Genomic DNA, 17,013 nt, shown 5'->3' on the forward strand with positions numbered 1-17,013 from the left:
ATAACTCAAGCTACTTATGTGCAGTAAGGGTCAAGATTCATAATCTGGTAAATCACTTTGCCTTCATTCATTTTCTTGGCCCTTTTTCATCTTTTGCATTTCCATTTGAATTTTGGCACAAGATTGTCAACTTCCACCCAAAACAAAATAAACTCTGATAAGATTTTGCTTGGGATCCCATCACATCTGGAAATCCATTTGGGGAAAATTGGCATCATTATAATAGTGTCTATTCCATGAACATGGTAGTTCTGCATTTATTGAGATCACCTTTAATTTCTTTTAATGTTTTATAGTTTTTATAGACTTACACAGGTATAATACTTGTCTTCCTCCATTTAGACTGCTATGAGAAAATACCAGACTGAGTAGCTTCTATACAACAGAAATATATTTCTCCCAGTTCTGGAGTGTGGAAGTCTCAATCAGGATGCCAGCATGGGTGGAGGGGGGGATGGGGAGTGGGGGGAGTCCTCTTCTCTTTGTGTTGTCATATGTATGAAGGTGTTAGGGAGTTCTGTGGTGTCTATTTATAAGAACACTAATCTCACTCATGAGAGCTTCCCCCATGTGACTTAATTACCTCCCAAAGGCCTTACCTTGTAATACCACCACAACTGGGATTCAAGATTTAATATATGGATTTTTGGTGGTCACAAATCTTCATACCATGGCAATACTTAAGCAGCATATTGAACCTAGATCTGAATTTAGAGACTCGTTATGCTTAATTTTCTGATGTTCACTGAATGACATTTGGAGAATCTGAGAAGAGCACAGATAACCATGAATAAATAGCGTTTTAGCATTTCCCATACAAAGACTAGATAAATGTAACTTTGTTCTTTGCTTGAAAACTTGAAAATTATCTGGTATAATTTTGTTTAATACATTATATATCATTTTGTATTTGAGATTATTTGAAAGCAAATGTATTCTTATTTGGCTGTAAAAGGACATATAAGTATAGAAAAAAATTTTAATATAAATAATTGTGTTTAGGGGGAAGGTCCTAAAGCCAACTCTACTCAAGGGATGCCTTGGTAGCAATGATTGTTAACCATCTGGAGTGACAGAAGAAAGTGATATTGGGTAACTAACATCTTAAGAAGTTTCATCTCAAGTTTATGTAATATTATTATAGCAACAGAAATGGGATAATAATTTTGCTGTTCGTTACTCCATTTTGGTCACAGGGGTGGGCACCTTTATCATTTACTGATTATGTGCTGATTAATGTGGTCAGTGTCTCTGCTGTGTAAATTTGTGATTTATGGAGGGAGTTTTAAACAGAATTGGTTGGTTTTATGTCTTGTCAACATTTTTATGTAATGTTTTGGTGTGCACTAGGACCACTGGGCTATATTTTAAATACTTCTGAGACCTTTATAGCACCCCATGGGTACGATACAGTGTAAGAAAAATCAATAATTATTCAAAGTTAATTGTATTTTGCATTTACCTTGTCAACTGAACCACCTTAATCTTATGATAATATGGGTATGCTAGATCCTTGTGATAGCATGGAAAGGTCACAGGAATTTTAGGAGCATTCCTTTATATATTAATTATTCTGTCAAATAAAACCATTCACCCAAGTGCTGAAGTCCATTTTTAATATTGAGGGTCCCTGGTTATTTGCATCTGGCTAGATTTGTCCCGTTGTGGCATTTGTGTGAGAGCAAAACAGTTAGGCTCTTTTCCAGGGAATCCTCTGTTGTCTATTTTGCAATACTGTATCGACAGCGAAAGAAACCACAGATTGCTTTCGTCTCCTTTCACAAGTAATAACCACATACCACAGACTCCTGTTCTGCCTGTTGTTTGTTAGTCAAGTAACCTGGGTTACTCTGAGTTGTGTAGAGGCAACTAGTCTAAAAACTAAATAGGCTTCAACCCTTTAAGAAATAGTCACGTTTAAAAAGACCTGAAATGCAATAATACAGAGCTTTAAAACCAATATCCATTGCACTCAAGTTTAGGTTTCTTGTTTTCTATAAACAAATGCACTCTGCTTTTCCAGGTTTTAAGAAGAGGCAGCGATGAAGAAAAAGTTCTCTGTTTGGTTCGGCAGCGCACAGGCCACCATTGTCCAACAGCTGTGATGGTGGTCCTCATCATGGTGTGGGACGGCATCCCTCTCCCCATGGCCGACAGACTGTATACAGAGCTCACTGAAAATCTGAAGTCCTACAATGGTCATCCCACAGACCGAAGATGCACGCTCAATGAAAAGTAATCAAATTTAGTTATTACTGCTTTCCTGTTCAGACCTCTATTATGTAATATTACATTGTTAGTTAACTACCAATGACGTGTATTATATGGGAGAACATAAATTTAGGTATTCTAAAACTAAAAATAATGAAGTGGGGTTTTTTTGTTTTTGTTTTTTCTGTAATAGAAATTTGGTTTCATAGTGAGTTGAGACCCTTTTAGGGTATTCTCCTTTGGTTTCATAGTGAGTTGACACCCTTTTAGGATATTCTCCTTTGGTTTCATAGTGAGTTGAGACCCTTTTAGGATATTCTCCTTTACTCATTTATTTATTTTTTAGTAATCTCTACACCCAACGTGGGGCTCAAGCTCACAATCAAGAGTCTCATGCTCCACCGATTGAGCCCGCCAGTCACCCCATCCTCTTTCTTTTATAATATAATTAATCATACCTATTTTTCTTTTCTGTCTGCATTTTAAGTGGCATTAAAGAACATTTTTCTTTCTTGCAAGTTATATAGTAGTCCACCCATGGTTTCTTTTAGTTCTTGTTGAAATTGTAAATTTTAAAAACCTGAATTTGTGACGTATTTAAAATTTATGCCAGTTGGGGCACCTGGGTGGCTCAGTCTGTTAAGCGTCTGACCTCGGCTCAAGTCATGAACTCATGGTTCGTGGGTTTGGGCCCCACTTCAGGCTCTGCGCTAACAGTGCAGAACGAGTTTGGGATTCTCTATGGCTCTCTCTCTCCCTCGCTCTCTGCCCTGCCCCCACTCACATGCACGTGCTCACTCTCTCAAAATATATAAATAAACTTGAAAATTTATGCTAGTTAATCATGGGAGGAGGAGATCTATTTCTATCATTTTTTCTATTTAAGCCAACTCCAGTTACTAGAGAGTATTTAAAGAAATGTCATTACATGGGGCGCCTGGGTGGCTCACTCGGTTGGGCGTCCAACTTCAGCTCAGGTCATGATCTCGAGGTGAGTTCGAGCCCCGCGTCGGGCTCTGTGCTGACAGCTCAGAGCCTGGAGCCTGTTTTGGATTCTATGTCTCCCTCTCTCTCTGACCCTCCCCCCTTCATGCTCTGTCTCTCTGTGTCTCAAAAATAAATAACGTTAAAAAAAAAAAAGAAATGTCATTATACAAAATATAAACAAAAATATACGACATCCCCTCTGTAATCTCTACACCCAATGTGGGGCTTGATCTTGGCTTGTGAGTTGGAGCCTACTTAAAAAAAATTAAGAAAAATTAAGAAAAATTCTTATTGACAGAATAGATGCAAGAATATTTCAATGAACTCTTATCATATATACCCCTCACATAGATTTCATTATTGTTAACAATTTGTAAAATTTGCTTTTTTACACATGCACACAAACCTACTTGGGGTGCCTGGGTGGCTCAGTTGGTAGAGTGACCGACTTCGGCTCAGGTCATGATCTCACCGTTCATGAGTTCGAGCCCCGCATTGGGCTCTGTGCTGACAGCTCAGAGCCTGGAGCCTGCTTCGGATTCTGTGTCTTCCCTCCCTCTCTGCCCCTCCCCTGCTCACGCACTGTCTGTCTGTCTCTCAAAGAATAAATAACAACAACAACAAAAAAAACTACTATTATTAGTGCTATTTTTATTTTTTAAATTTTTTCTTTCTGGATTACTTGTCAGTTAGTTGCAGGCTTGATACCTTTTGCCTGTAAATACTACTCAAGAGTATATTCTAAGAATGACAAAACTCTCTTACATAATTCCTGTACAATAATCAAAAACAGGAAGACTTGGGGCACCTGGGTGGCTCAGTTGGATAAGTGTCTGACTCTTCCTTTCAGCTCAGTTCATGATCTCGCTGGTTTGTAGATTCTAGCCCCGCGATGGACTGTGCACTGACTGTGAAGGGTCTGCTTGGGATACTCTCTCCCTCTCTCTCTGACTTGAGCTCTTTTTCTCAAAAATAAAACATTAACTTTTTTTTTTTAAATCTCATGCCTTGTCTTTCATTGTATTGATATTTTTGAAGTCCTATTTTTTTAAATTTTATTATTACTTATTTACTTATTTATTTTTTAATTTACATCCAAGTTACTTAGCATATAGTGCGACAATGATTTCAAGAGTAGATTCCTTAATGCCCCTCACCCATTTAGCCCATCTCCCCTCCAGCAAACCTCTATTTGTTCTCCATATTTAAGAGTCTCTTATGTTTTTGTCCCCTTCCCTGTTTTTATATTATTTTGCTTCCCTTCCCTTATGTTCATCTGTTTTGTATCTTAAAGTCCTCATATGAGTGAAATCATATAATATCTTTCTTTCTCTGACTGACTAATTTCACGTAGCATAATACCCTCTAATTCCATCCGTGTAGTTGCAAATGGCAAAATTTCGTGCTTTTTGATTGCCAAGTAATACTCCTTTGTGTATATATACCATATCTTCTTTATCCATTCATCCATCGATGGACATTTGGGCTCTTTCCATACTTGGCTGTTGTTGATAGTGCTGCTGTAAACACTGGGGTGCATGTGTCTCTTCAAAACAGCACACCTGTATCCTTTGGATAAATACCTATAGTAGTGCAATTGCTGGATTGTAGAGTAGTTCTATGTTTAAGTTTTTGAGGAACCTCCATCCTGTTTTCCAGAGTGGCTGCACCAGTTTGCATTCCCACCAGCAGTGCAAAAGAGATCCTCTTTCTCCACATCCTCGCCAACATCTGTTGTTGCCTGAGTTGTTAATGTTAGCCATTCTGACTGGGGTGAGGTGATATCTCATGGTGGTTTTGATTTGTATTTTCCCCTGGTGATGAGTGATGTTGAGCATTTTTTCATGTCACTTGGTCATCTGGATGTCTTCTTGGAGAAGTGTCTATCCATGTCTTTTGCCCATTTCTTCACTGGATTATTTCTTTTTTGGTTGATTTTTTATAAGTTCTTCATAGATTTGGGATACTAACCCTTTATGTGATATGTTGTTTGCAAATATCTTCTCCCATTCTGTTGGCTGCCTTTTAGTTTTCCTAATTGTTTCCTTTGTTGTGCAGAAGGCTTTTATTTTGAGGAGGTCCCAATAGCACATTTTTGCTTTGGTCCTAATTTTATAGACAATTGCTCAGTTTGAGTTTGATTGTTGCTTGCTAATGTAATTCAATTGAGAAATTATTGGCAGGACTATCATATTTAGTCCATAAGATAAGGACCTACTTTCATTTCATTTGTCCTATTATCAGTGATATTGACTGTTTGCAAAAGCTCTTGTAGGTCTCACGAACTTCTACATTTCCTGTGTTTTTAATTGTTTAAATAACTGTCAGCTTTCAGTGAAACTACAATTTTCTTTCCTTTCCATGTGTCATTTCAATGACATAAATGTGTTATTTGTTTTTCTATTTGGCAACGTTAATGTCCTTCTGTAATTTCAAGTTTAATCCCATTTGCATACCCTTTTTCTTCCTTTTCAAGTTGTTGTAACATTTTGTCATTTTACAATATATCTTCCATCTTGGTAAGAAGATTTAGGGGTACTTAGACAATTCCTCCCCTTCGCGGTATCTTAAATGATACTTTTTGTATACTTTCTTATCATATTCAGTGTTACCTTACGTATTAGGCATTTTCCTGATGTTCACAATTTAAAAATACTAATAATAGTTTCAAACTTTACATTTCTATATTCTTTTTATTTGCTTTTTAAAATATGGGTTTTTGTTTGTATCTTTAATCATTACGAAAGAACTATGCACATACTATTCAAGTTTTGAGGATTATGCAATTAGAAACCAAAGAGTGCTTTTTACCTCCTTGGTTTCATATCTTTGTATGAATATTGTAATCATTGTCATCCTTACTATTGGGTCTGTTAGGACCTCAGAAATGCCCCCAATGTGATAAAATAACCAAATTACTTTCAGTTCAATTTTTTCATTTATAACCTTAATGAAGACTTTTTAATGGTTTTTTTTTTTTTTTATATTTTATTTATTTGAGAGAGAGAATGCGAGTGGAGGAAGGGCAGAGAAGAGGGACAGAGGATCTGAAGCAGGTACTGCACTGACAGACTGACAGCAGTGAGCCCGACATGGGGCTTGAACTCACAAACTGCAAGATAATGACCTTAGCCAAAATCAAGAGTCCAATGCTTAACCAACTGAGCCACCCAGGCGCCCTAATAAAGACCTTCATTAAAATTGAGAGTGATCTCACACGCAAAATATCTTATCCACTGTCAATCCTCAGAGAATTATATCAATGTCAGTTTATAGATGAAGGAGCTAAAGTCCAAAGAGCTAATGAGATACTCTAATTTTCACATCTGATAGGGAACAGATCCAGGATTAAAATCTAGATTCTTTATTTCCTCTCCTTGGACATATCCATATGTATATTTCTGTATAGTTTATTGCTATTTATTTGGATTTCCAATCGTGAGCAAACATTTTAGTTAAAAATTGGCCTATATTCAAGGGCATTTAGCTTTGGGTTGTCAACACTACTTAAGGTAAAATCAGTAATAAAATAGATGTGTTAAAATCAATTCATTAGTCATCTATACTTCTAAAATTATAGGAATCTGAAATGTTCTTTCTGAGGTATTGGCCCGCTTTATCAGTTCATTCCCTTGCAATTATCATCTTACAGTCGTACCTGTACATGTCAAGGAATTGATCCAGAGACTTGTGGAGCTTCCTTCTCTTTTGGTTGTTCCTGGAGTATGTATTTCAATGGATGTAAATTTGGTAGAAGCCCAAGCCCTAGAAGATTTAGAATTGATCCAAGCTCTCCCTTACACGTAAGTGCCCTTTTTTACTTTTAAATTTCACAATGAGTTTATAAGTACATTCCTTAAAATGTTTTTTAAATAGTAAAACAATTAAATATTTTAGAAGTAGTGGAAAAAACAGTAAGAATATATATATGTAAATAGTTTAAAATTCTCAATAAATTAGGTAAAGTCTTCATCTCTGAGCCCAAATTGCCACTGTCCCTGGCTCCCTCCTCCTTCTCCCCAAACCCCAAAGACAATAATTGTTCAAAGAACCTAGAATTTTATACCCAGCCAAAGTAGGAAAAATAAATAAAACCATTTGCCAACATTTCAAAGACTCAGAAAGTTTACTACCCACAGAACTACTATGAAAGAATTACTAAAGGACGTAATCCAGAAAGAAGATATATGAAACCGGAACCAATCTGTCCGGGACACGAGGCCATGGTGAGCAAAGAAATTAGTCAACCTTACTGTTAAGTTTAAATAAGTTGAGTACTTACATTTTTTTAAATTAAAATAACAACCGATAAGTATAATTCCATACTCTTACCAGCTCAAGGGTGGGTAGGCACTGGGAGGGGGTGGGGCACCTACAGGAACTAAATGTGGTGATGTTTTATGCTTTGTTTGGAGTGGAGATGATTTAGATACCAATTAACTCTAAGATCAGTGTTTTTCAAACTTTGAGCTGTGACCAAGAATAAAAAACATTTTATATTATAAACTGCTATACAATAGATATATGCAAGTAAATAATTAAAACAAAACCTTCAGTAAATAATACTTCATCTTATATGTTAGAGAAGATATTAAAATATTAAAAAACTTAATATCTAATTTAATTATAGCGAAGGATCACTGGTATTCACTACAATACTTTTTATAAAATTTCATTGTTCTTTGTTAGATGTGACTTACTAAATTGACTTCATAGCCCTCTACTGAGTCATGACCCACAGCTTGGAAAACACTGCTCTAGAATTTGTCAGAAAAACATATATTTAAGAAAGCATATGTTTAAAATTTTTTTAGATGAATTTAAATAGAATTTTTGCATTTTAAAGTAGTGTGGGGAAAAAATCTTTCTAAGGAAGACAACCTATACATAAATCAGCAAAAGGATTTTTAAAAGTCATTAGAATACAAGATAAATAGGAAACACAAAATACAACAGCAGGAATGATTCTCAATTATAGCCATAATAAGGTGAATATATCATCTTTCCAAGAACCTCAGAATTAATAATGATCCCTTTAAAGAGGTAAGTGGAATTATTTAGCATTTTTTAGAGTTCCTGTCTGTTGCAATAAAACATGTAAATGATTTTAGTGAGAGAACTATCATTTGCAGATAAAATACCTTAAAAGAAATCTAATAAGTATGTTAGGGGCACCTGGCTGGCTCAGTCTCAAGAGTGTGCAACTCTAGATCTTAGGGTCATGAGTTGAAGCCCCATTGGGTGTAGAGCTTACATTTAAAAATCAAAGAAGCGTATTAGACCTCTAGGGAGAAAACGATAAAATTTACTAAAGGCTATACCTGATCATGGAAAGGTGCTATCTTCAAACATAAGAACACTTGATAATGTGATGTCCATTCTCCCTTAAAATTAATCAGTTTTCTTTACAAATATCTTATGATGAAACTGCCTGTGTATAAATACATCAGAGTATTGACATAAGTGTTACATTTTTATTCTACAACATAATAATATTATATGAATCATGATCTTTTTCTATGGTCTTTATAAATAATGAGTAATATCTATATAGTGCTTATAATACAGGAAGAAGCATTTCTCATTCCAGGAACTGACAGAAGGCCAGTATGAAGCTCAGCAGGCAAGAGAGAGTAAGGTGAATGCAGTGGCCTTATATGTCAAACATTTTGGAAAATCATTGAAGGGTTTTAATGAGAATAGTGGTACAATTACCCTTGTCTTTCAAAGGGATCTCTTTAGCTGCTCTTTGAATAATGTATTAAAATTGTTGAAGAGTGTGTTTAGCAAGTTGAGCTAGCTTTAAGAATAAATAGTCCAAGTGCGCCTGGGTGGCTCAGTCAGTTAAGCTTCCAACTTTGGGCTGAGGTCATGGTATTGCGGTTTGTGAGTTCAATCCCCACATCAGGCTCTGTGCTGACAGCTCAGAGCCTGGAGTTGGCTTCGGATTCTGTGTCTCCCTCTCTTTCTGCCCCTCTCCCTTTTACACTCTCTTTCTCTCTCTCTCTCAGAAATAAATAAACATTAAAAAAAAAAAAAAGAATAGTCCAGAGAAGGGATAATAGTAACTTGGAATTGGTTGTGACAGAGGACAAGTGGATAGTGGTAGTCTGGAAAGGTTTTCATAATCAGATGGTAGTGCTATTTCTTGACATAAGGTTTCAAAAAGGCAGATTACGAATTCAGTTTGGAACCACTGGGTGAGAGATTTCTATGGTAAATCCAAGTGGGGATGTCAGGTCAATAATAACAATCTGAAGCTCAAGTGTGATTTCTTGTCCAGATAGTAATTATAACCACAGATGTGGATATGACAGTCCTAGAGATCAGGTTTAGGATGAAAAGAGAAGAGGAATATAGGCTTGAGCCCTGACATGTTAGGACCCGATATGAAGAAACCTCTATATCTGACAAACACATTTGTTCTAATGAAACAGAGTGTCAAGATCCTTACATTATGAATAATGAGACTTACATTTGTAATGGTCACCTATATAAGCTTTATTTAATTTCTGTGGGCCTAATATATTTCAACATTTCCACACAATAAATGTTTCCTGATGACCATATACTCAGTCTAACTTCTGATACTCTTTGTGAATTCATTATCTACCAGTAGTAAAACACAATTACTCCACTTAATATTTCAGGTGTTACAAAACATAATCAAAATATTTTCAATAGGTACTTAAATCACAATTGTGAAGTTTTCTTCAAATAAATGAAATAATTAATGGGTGAGTATAGTCAGGAAGTTTTTTAAAGGAGGGTCCTGACTTTCCTGATGATATTTATTAAGCTATATTAAGTTTCACATACGTAAGAAGACAGATGAAAGGAACAGAGTAATTTAGATATATGCCAAATAGATAAATTTCTTTTTCAGTGAAAGAATCAACCTAAATCAGTAGGAAACAAAAAAGGTTATTACCACTGATGCTTTTCAGTTGCTCAAATTGGGGTTTGTTAAAGGCACCCAAGAATTAACTTCCTGGGGCAGGTGGGTGGCTCAGGCGTTTACGTGTCTGACTCTTGATTGCAGCTCAGGTCTTCATCTCAGGGTCGTGAGTTCAAAACCCACATTGGGCTCCATGCTGGTTGTGGAGCCTACTTTAAAAAAAGAAAAGAAAAAGAATTAACTTCCTATGTCTATACTGTGTGTGGCTTTGGCTTTTATAATCCGATACGTATCCACATGAAGGTCTTTCTGTGTTCTTGGCATCCATCAAATCTGAAATGAAGCAGAAGCCTTGAGCCTCCTTAATTCTTCCTTTCATCCTTGCTCTCAGTTTCCCTTCCATAGTCTTCCTTGGATGTGATTGATCATTTATCAAGTCTTTGATTTGATTTAGAATACAATCCTCTCTGAAAAATTATCACAGTGCTCTTTCAACTATTGTTTCCAAAGTCTCCTTTTGTGTTGGATACCTCATACTGTCATCAGTGACATTTTTAATGGAGACTCTTGTTAAAGACTGTTCTCCTTTGAAAAGTCTTCCATGTTTCTTCCATCGGTAGCAATCCAGATTCTTGATATGGTGTCAAGGCTCCTTACAGTCCTACTTGATTTAACTACCCGGTACTGCTAAATAAATATAAAATACGGTTCTTGTATTTATATTTAGCAACGTGAGCAGGTTTACACCTTATCTCTAACACCATTTACATTTCTAACTCACTTACAACATAGTTAAACCATAACAATGACTAAGGCTTTCGATTTTATGAAAAAACAACCCAGTTTATTTTCTGTGGTATCTCTTTTATTAGGGTAAGTATGAATTGTGCATCAACCACACATCAGCAATGATTTATCACTCTTTTTCACACACCTAAAACTTGTATGTCATTATGAAACAACTTTTATGGACTGTCTTTTCCTATAGGAAAAAAACCTTGAAGATAATTTACAGAGTTTGGCTACACGATTAGCTCCAATTTATAAGCAGTATGCTCCAGTTGCTTACCAAAACCAGGTATGTTTGGGGACCAGATGCAGTACTCTTGAACATGGTTATCTATCTTTATAGAACAACTTCAAAAATTATCTAGCCTGGGGGTGCCTAGCTGGCTCAGAGGGCAGAACATGTGGCTCTTGATCTCAGGGTTGTGAGTTCAAGCCCCACATTGGGTGTAGAGATTACTGTAAAGAAAAACTTTTTTCTATTTTTTTAATTTAAAAAAATGGATATTTATCTGTCTTTAAAAACTTCCTGTTATGACAGTTGAATTAAATTAAAATTCCAGAGTGACAGAATTCTGGTTATTTCTAGAACTATAATTTATAAAAGCAGAAATGCATGATTGATTCTACACAAGAAAATTCCATCAGTCCAGTATACTGAATATATTAATAGAACAAATGACAAAAACCACATAATCTCTCTGTATAAAGACATTTGACAAAAGCTAACACTTTCATGATTAAAACAGTCATCAAAATAGAAATAGAAGTGAATTGGCTCAACCTGATACAGGACATCTATAACAACCCACAGCTAATATCATAATCATGATAAAAGACTAAAACATTTTTTGCTTTATATGTGGAACAAGACAAGAATATCTACTCTCACCATTTCTATTAAACACTTTGCTGAAGGTTCTATTAAGGACAACTGAAAGAAATTCAAAATTTTTAAATTTTGTGCTTCAAAGGACATCATCCACAAATTAAAGGAGGAGCACCTGGGTGGCTAAGCTAGTTGAATGTCTGACTCTTGATATTGGCTTAGGTCACGATCTCCCAGTTTGTGGTTCGAGCCCCATGTTGGGCTCTGTGCTACAGGCATGGAGCTTGCTTGGGATTCTCTCTCTCCCTTTCTCTCTCTGCCTCTCTCCCAATCATTCTCTCTCTCTGTCTCTCTGTCTCTCTCTCTCTCTCTCTCTCTCCCTTCCTCTCTCTCTCCCTTCCTCTCTCTCCCTCTCTCTCAAAATAAATAAATTTAAAAAAAATAAAAGAAATGAGGGTTGAGGGAAGCAGGGAGTTGATCAGAGGGTACAAACTTCCAGCTAGCTATAAGATAAATACAATTTGGGCATCTATTGCACAGCATTGAGGCTATAATTTAATTAACAATACTATATTATATACTTACAAGTTTTTAAGAGATCTTCAGTTATCACTACACACACAAAATAAACCTCATAGTGTTAAGGGATTGAGATGTTACCTAACCTTCCTGTGGCAATCCTTTTGCAATACACACGTGTGCAGTCATCACAAGGTGGAAAATACGTGTAAATATCTTTTAAAAGTTTATCTTTGACAGAGTCTGCGAGACTGGGGGAGGTGCAGAGAGAGGATCCAAAGTGTGCTCTGCATGACAGCAGAGAGCCCAATGCAGGGCTCAAACTCAGGAACTGAGAGAGAGACTTGGGGAGGGGCAGAGAGAGTGAGGGAGACACAGAATCCAAAGCAAGCTCCAGGCTCCAAGCTGTCAGCACAGAGCCCTACGCGGGGCTTGAACCCACAAACCGCGAGATCATGCCCTGAGCCAAAGTTAGATGCTTAACTGGCTGAGCCACCCAGGCACCATAGAATTTCATTCCATTTTAAGGCTCAATAGCATTTCATTGTGTGTATTTACCCAGGCACCCCAATATCTTTTTATCTTAAACATAACCAGAGACCTATGGTCTATATTTCTTAAATCTTTATTTGTATTGTCATAAACAACATCCTTTCTGTTAAATTCAACTTTTCATTTTAAAAAGAGTTATAGGGACACATGGGTGGTTCAGTCGCTTAAGCGTCTGACTCTTGACCTCAGGGTCTTAAGTTGGAGCCCTGCCTGAAGCCTACTTTAAAAAATTAATAATAATAACAATAAAATAAAATAGTTATAAATTCATTTTTTATACTGGTTTATGAATACATGTATATTTATAGACCTTGAGGACTCTTCCCACATAATTAATGCACTATGTTAGTCTCTCTTCCTAATGGAATAAATTAGGCTTGCTCTGCTTGTTTATTCACCAGCAGCAGGTATTTTTATCATCCTACCATCAGTCACAGCCAGGGATTTGCATTTTCCTTTGTGTACTATCAGACTCTTCCTCCTGAATGTTTCTGAGCTACACATCCACTACTTTAACGCACTATGGTCATAAATATCTGAAATTGCAATGTGTCATTAGTTTAAGAGCCTGGTCAGGAAGTGACTTTTATTCTTTACTGAAGGTGATTCTTTCTGTCTCTCACAACTGTGTGTCATACATTTCTTTTTTAGGTAGAATATGAACATGTTGCCCGAGAATGTCGGCTTGGCAGCAAAGAGGGTCGTCCTTTCTCTGGGGTCACTGCTTGCCTAGACTTCTGTGCCCATCCCCACAGGGACATTCACAACATGAATAATGGAAGCACTGTGGTATGTACATAGATGGCTTTTGATTCTAAAAGCTCCATCTCTGTGTGGTTAGGCTGGATATGATTACTGTTAAAAATTTTATTTTAGGGGCCCCAGCCTGACTCCGTCAGAGGAGCACATGACTCTTGTTCTCAATATCATGGGTTCCAGCCCCACGTTGGGTGCAGAGATGAATTAAATTTTAAAAATCATATTTTATGTTCTGTCTCACATAGTATATACATCAATAGCATTTATGTTATTGTCCAAGTCCTTCCACAAAGTTACAGAACTGGCCTTAAATATTTTTTGAAGGTCTTGAATCTTGTATTTAATTGTGGTGTGTTTGCTAGCAGGTAGGAGCACTCTTGTATGCTCTCAAACTGATAGGTAGGAAGTTAAGCAATTTATCGGTTCTCTTTTTTTGCCTTCTGGGTACCAAAGGGTTTTTGTGATGGAATTATCCTGAATGTATCGTTTTCTTGTTCATGTTTGTTCTTAATACCAGTATGTATGTATAAAGTTCCATTAATATTCCAGAATTATCAGAAATATTTGCATTTCAGTGCTCATACTTATGTTTACAGCCATGAAAAGAATTATACGCCCATAGCATGAAGTCAATTAAGAAACACTTAAATTAGGTAAAAGACCCTGAGAAAAATCACACAGTTGTCTTTTTTAAATGAAATGGATTTGGTTCAAGTCATTATTTCCTCACCTAGTAAAATAAGAGATTAATATGGAGTGATTTCCTCTGTTTTTGCATGACACCAGTCTGGTTGGCCCCATATAAGAAAGACATAGCTACAGTCCCTTACACTGTGACTAGAAGGACACAATCTAATCCGTCAAAAGGCAGCCTTCCCTCCTTGTTTAGCCAGTGAAGTCTATGACTGATAGAATTAAGGAGCCAAAAAAATTTTTTTTTTTTTTTTTTGCATTATCATTCCTCTCCACTGTCGTTGACTATAGTCTTTGAGACAAATGTTATTTTCAAAGTTGAAATAGTAGAAATCTGTCCAGGTGAATCGTGGCCACAGTGTGGTTCGTTGTCACTGCTTGGGTAGTCACTTTCCTTGAATTGCTTCATGACACAATATCCATGATCAGGGTGAATTAGTTTCAGTCAAACTGGATTTTGGTTCGTCTTCTTCTTGTGCTTCTCTTGTGTATCATTCAGTGTGGCCTCTTCTCCTCTGCTGTCATTGCTCATGCAATGAGGCTTGTACCTAGAACTTGCCCTGACTCCAAAGTTCTGCATTTCTGAAACCCTGGAATCTTGACCTTCAGCTACCAACTCACTTGCCTCCCTGTCTGCTGCCTCAGTCTTTCTAATCATGCTCCTTGTATCTTGTCTCCTCGGCCCCTTCTTAGTGTCCCTGTGAACAAATAAACCGCTTAAACATTTATTGATGCAAGAGTCTAATTTTTAACATGATTACTTTAAATTATTCACAAATTACACCCAAGAGACTTTAGTATTTCAAGTCTTGCCGGTAAACATGACTATAGATACTGAGAAAATAAAACTAAGTTTATCTTTCTTTACCATCTGTATTCATCAAGTTCTGTCAACCTTACAATCTGGAAATTTTTCATAAGTAATCCCCCTCTACCCAATGAATGTGTCATTATTTAAATAGTTAAGAAATATGGTAATATATAGGCTAAAATAATATCTTAATAGTTAATATTTAGTATGAAAGCTGTGGACAGTCCAGTAAACATTCCTTAACTTGGACAATGGAGTAAGATGAAATATAACAAAAAGACCTAGTATTTAAAATATTACAGGAGTGCCTGGCTGACTCAGCCAGTAGAGCATGCAACTGTTGATCTCTTTGTCATGAGTTCAAGCCCACATCGGGGATAGAGTTTACTTGTGTGGTTTTGTTTTGTTTTGTTTTGTTTTCAGTTTTATGTATTCACTTTGAGAGGGAGAGAGTGCAAATGGGCAAGGGGCAGAGAAAGAAAGAGAGAAAGAATACCAAGCAGGCTCGGCACTGTCAGGGCAAAGCCCCATGTGGGGCTTGAACCCATGAACCATGCGATCGTGACCTGAGCCAAAGTCGCAGCCACCCTGGCACCCCAACAGAGTTTACTTTTTAAAAATATTATACTCTCAAAAATAAAGAAATAAACATTTAAAAAATTTTTAAACAAGCACCTCAGTGGCTCAGTTTAGTGTCTGACTCTTGGTTTTCGCTCAGGTCATGAGCTCACGATCCATGGGTTCAAGCCCCACATCAGGCTCTGTGCTGATGGCGCAGAGCCTACCTACGATACGGTCTCTCTGCCCTTCCCCTGCTCTCTCTCTCTCTGTCTCTTTCTCTCTCTCAAAAATAAACAAACATTATAAATATTATAAAATACATAAACGTGCATAATATGTACTTATAAGATCAACTCAAAAGTATGCTGGTCTGCTTACAGATAATTGATAAATTACTAGAATTGAAGAATGTTGAGTGGCTTGATGTATATTAGTTGTGCAAAATTAATATACCAGCAGGAACCAATGGAACATAGAATGGGAACATAGATCCCTTTCACAGTGGCAACAATTAGAAGGTAAAAATAACTCTGAATGTGCAGGACCTATTTCATGTTTTCTTTCTGTCAGGTTTGTACTTTAACACGAGAGGATAATCGCTCCTTGGGGGTTATTCCTCAAGATGAGCAGCTGCATGTGCTACCGCTCTACAAACTCTCAGACACAGATGAGTTTGGCTCTAGTGAAGGAATGGAAGCCAAGATCAAATCTGGGGCCATCGAGGTGCTCACACCCCGCCGTAAAAAAAGAACACGTTTCACTCAGCCTGTTCCTCGTTCTGGGAAGAAAAGGGCAGCGATGATGACAGAAGTTCTTGCACATAAGATAAGAGCTGTGGAGAAGAAATTCATTCCTCGAATCAAGCGGAAGAATAACTCGACCACAAACAATAGCAAGGCTTCATCGCTGTCGCTTTTAGGTGAGGCCTATGGATGCTGCTGAGTCTCTGTGCACAACTCCCACTAGCCAAAGTGTTGGGACTTTCCCTTGCACCCCACTTCCCCTGTCCTTTATCCTTGCTGCTCTCTTAGGAATGAGGCATTGTGAAAACAAAACACAGCAAAAAACAACTTTAGATCAGATGTTAATTCAATTAGGTAATTATTCTTAAATCTCACTTGTTTCTAATACATGTTGCTTTAGAGTTCAAAATAAGACACTGAATCCATGCATGTACACAATTTCTACATACTTTCCAAAACTAAAAGTCAACAAAAAAGTGACCCATCAGTATTTCTTGGTATTTTTTCTATTTATGCTTTAAGAAAACAAACAGAAACCTGTTTTTCTTGTTTGGTCCCATCTACTTTGAAGCCCTACTCCTTCTTGGAACATGGGAAATGACATCACTTCTTTGAAGTCTTCCTTGGTCACATTTAGCATCAAATACAAGTAATCCAGTCAACA

At 36.8% G+C, this 17,013-nt stretch overlaps 1 protein-coding gene and 1 long non-coding RNA gene across 9 annotated transcripts in view; one reads left to right on the forward strand and one right to left on the reverse strand.

The window, feature by feature from the left end:
- The window catches only part of TET1 (tet methylcytosine dioxygenase 1), a 133,033-nt gene that overhangs the window by 101,241 nt on the left and 14,779 nt on the right, over positions 1-17,013 (forward strand). For 7 of the 8 annotated variants that reach the window (XM_019444354.2, XM_019444357.2, XM_019444355.2 and 4 more), the window contains 6 exons: positions 2,024-2,235; positions 6,851-7,001; positions 7,338-7,424; positions 11,085-11,174; positions 13,434-13,571; positions 16,177-16,525. In XM_019444354.2, coding sequence (XP_019299899.2) covers positions 2,024-2,235; positions 6,851-7,001; positions 7,338-7,424; positions 11,085-11,174; positions 13,434-13,571; positions 16,177-16,525 — 1,027 coding nt within the window. The remainder of the gene's footprint in view (positions 1-2,023; positions 2,236-6,850; positions 7,002-7,337; positions 7,425-11,084; positions 11,175-13,433; positions 13,572-16,176; positions 16,526-17,013) is intronic. The other variant, XM_019444358.2, reaches the window with a different exon arrangement.
- The window catches only part of LOC128772525 (uncharacterized), a 35,155-nt gene continuing 28,206 nt past the window's right edge, over positions 10,065-17,013 (reverse strand). Inside the window, exon 3 of the long non-coding RNA XR_008416714.1 lies at positions 10,065-10,308. This is a non-coding gene — a long non-coding RNA (uncharacterized LOC128772525). The remainder of the gene's footprint in view (positions 10,309-17,013) is intronic.

Source organism: Panthera pardus, unplaced genomic scaffold (assembly GCF_024362965.1).
Source record: "Panthera pardus isolate Hobbes unplaced genomic scaffold, ASM2436296v1 HiC_scaffold_22, whole genome shotgun sequence".
NCBI lineage: Eukaryota > Metazoa > Chordata > Mammalia > Carnivora > Felidae > Panthera > Panthera pardus.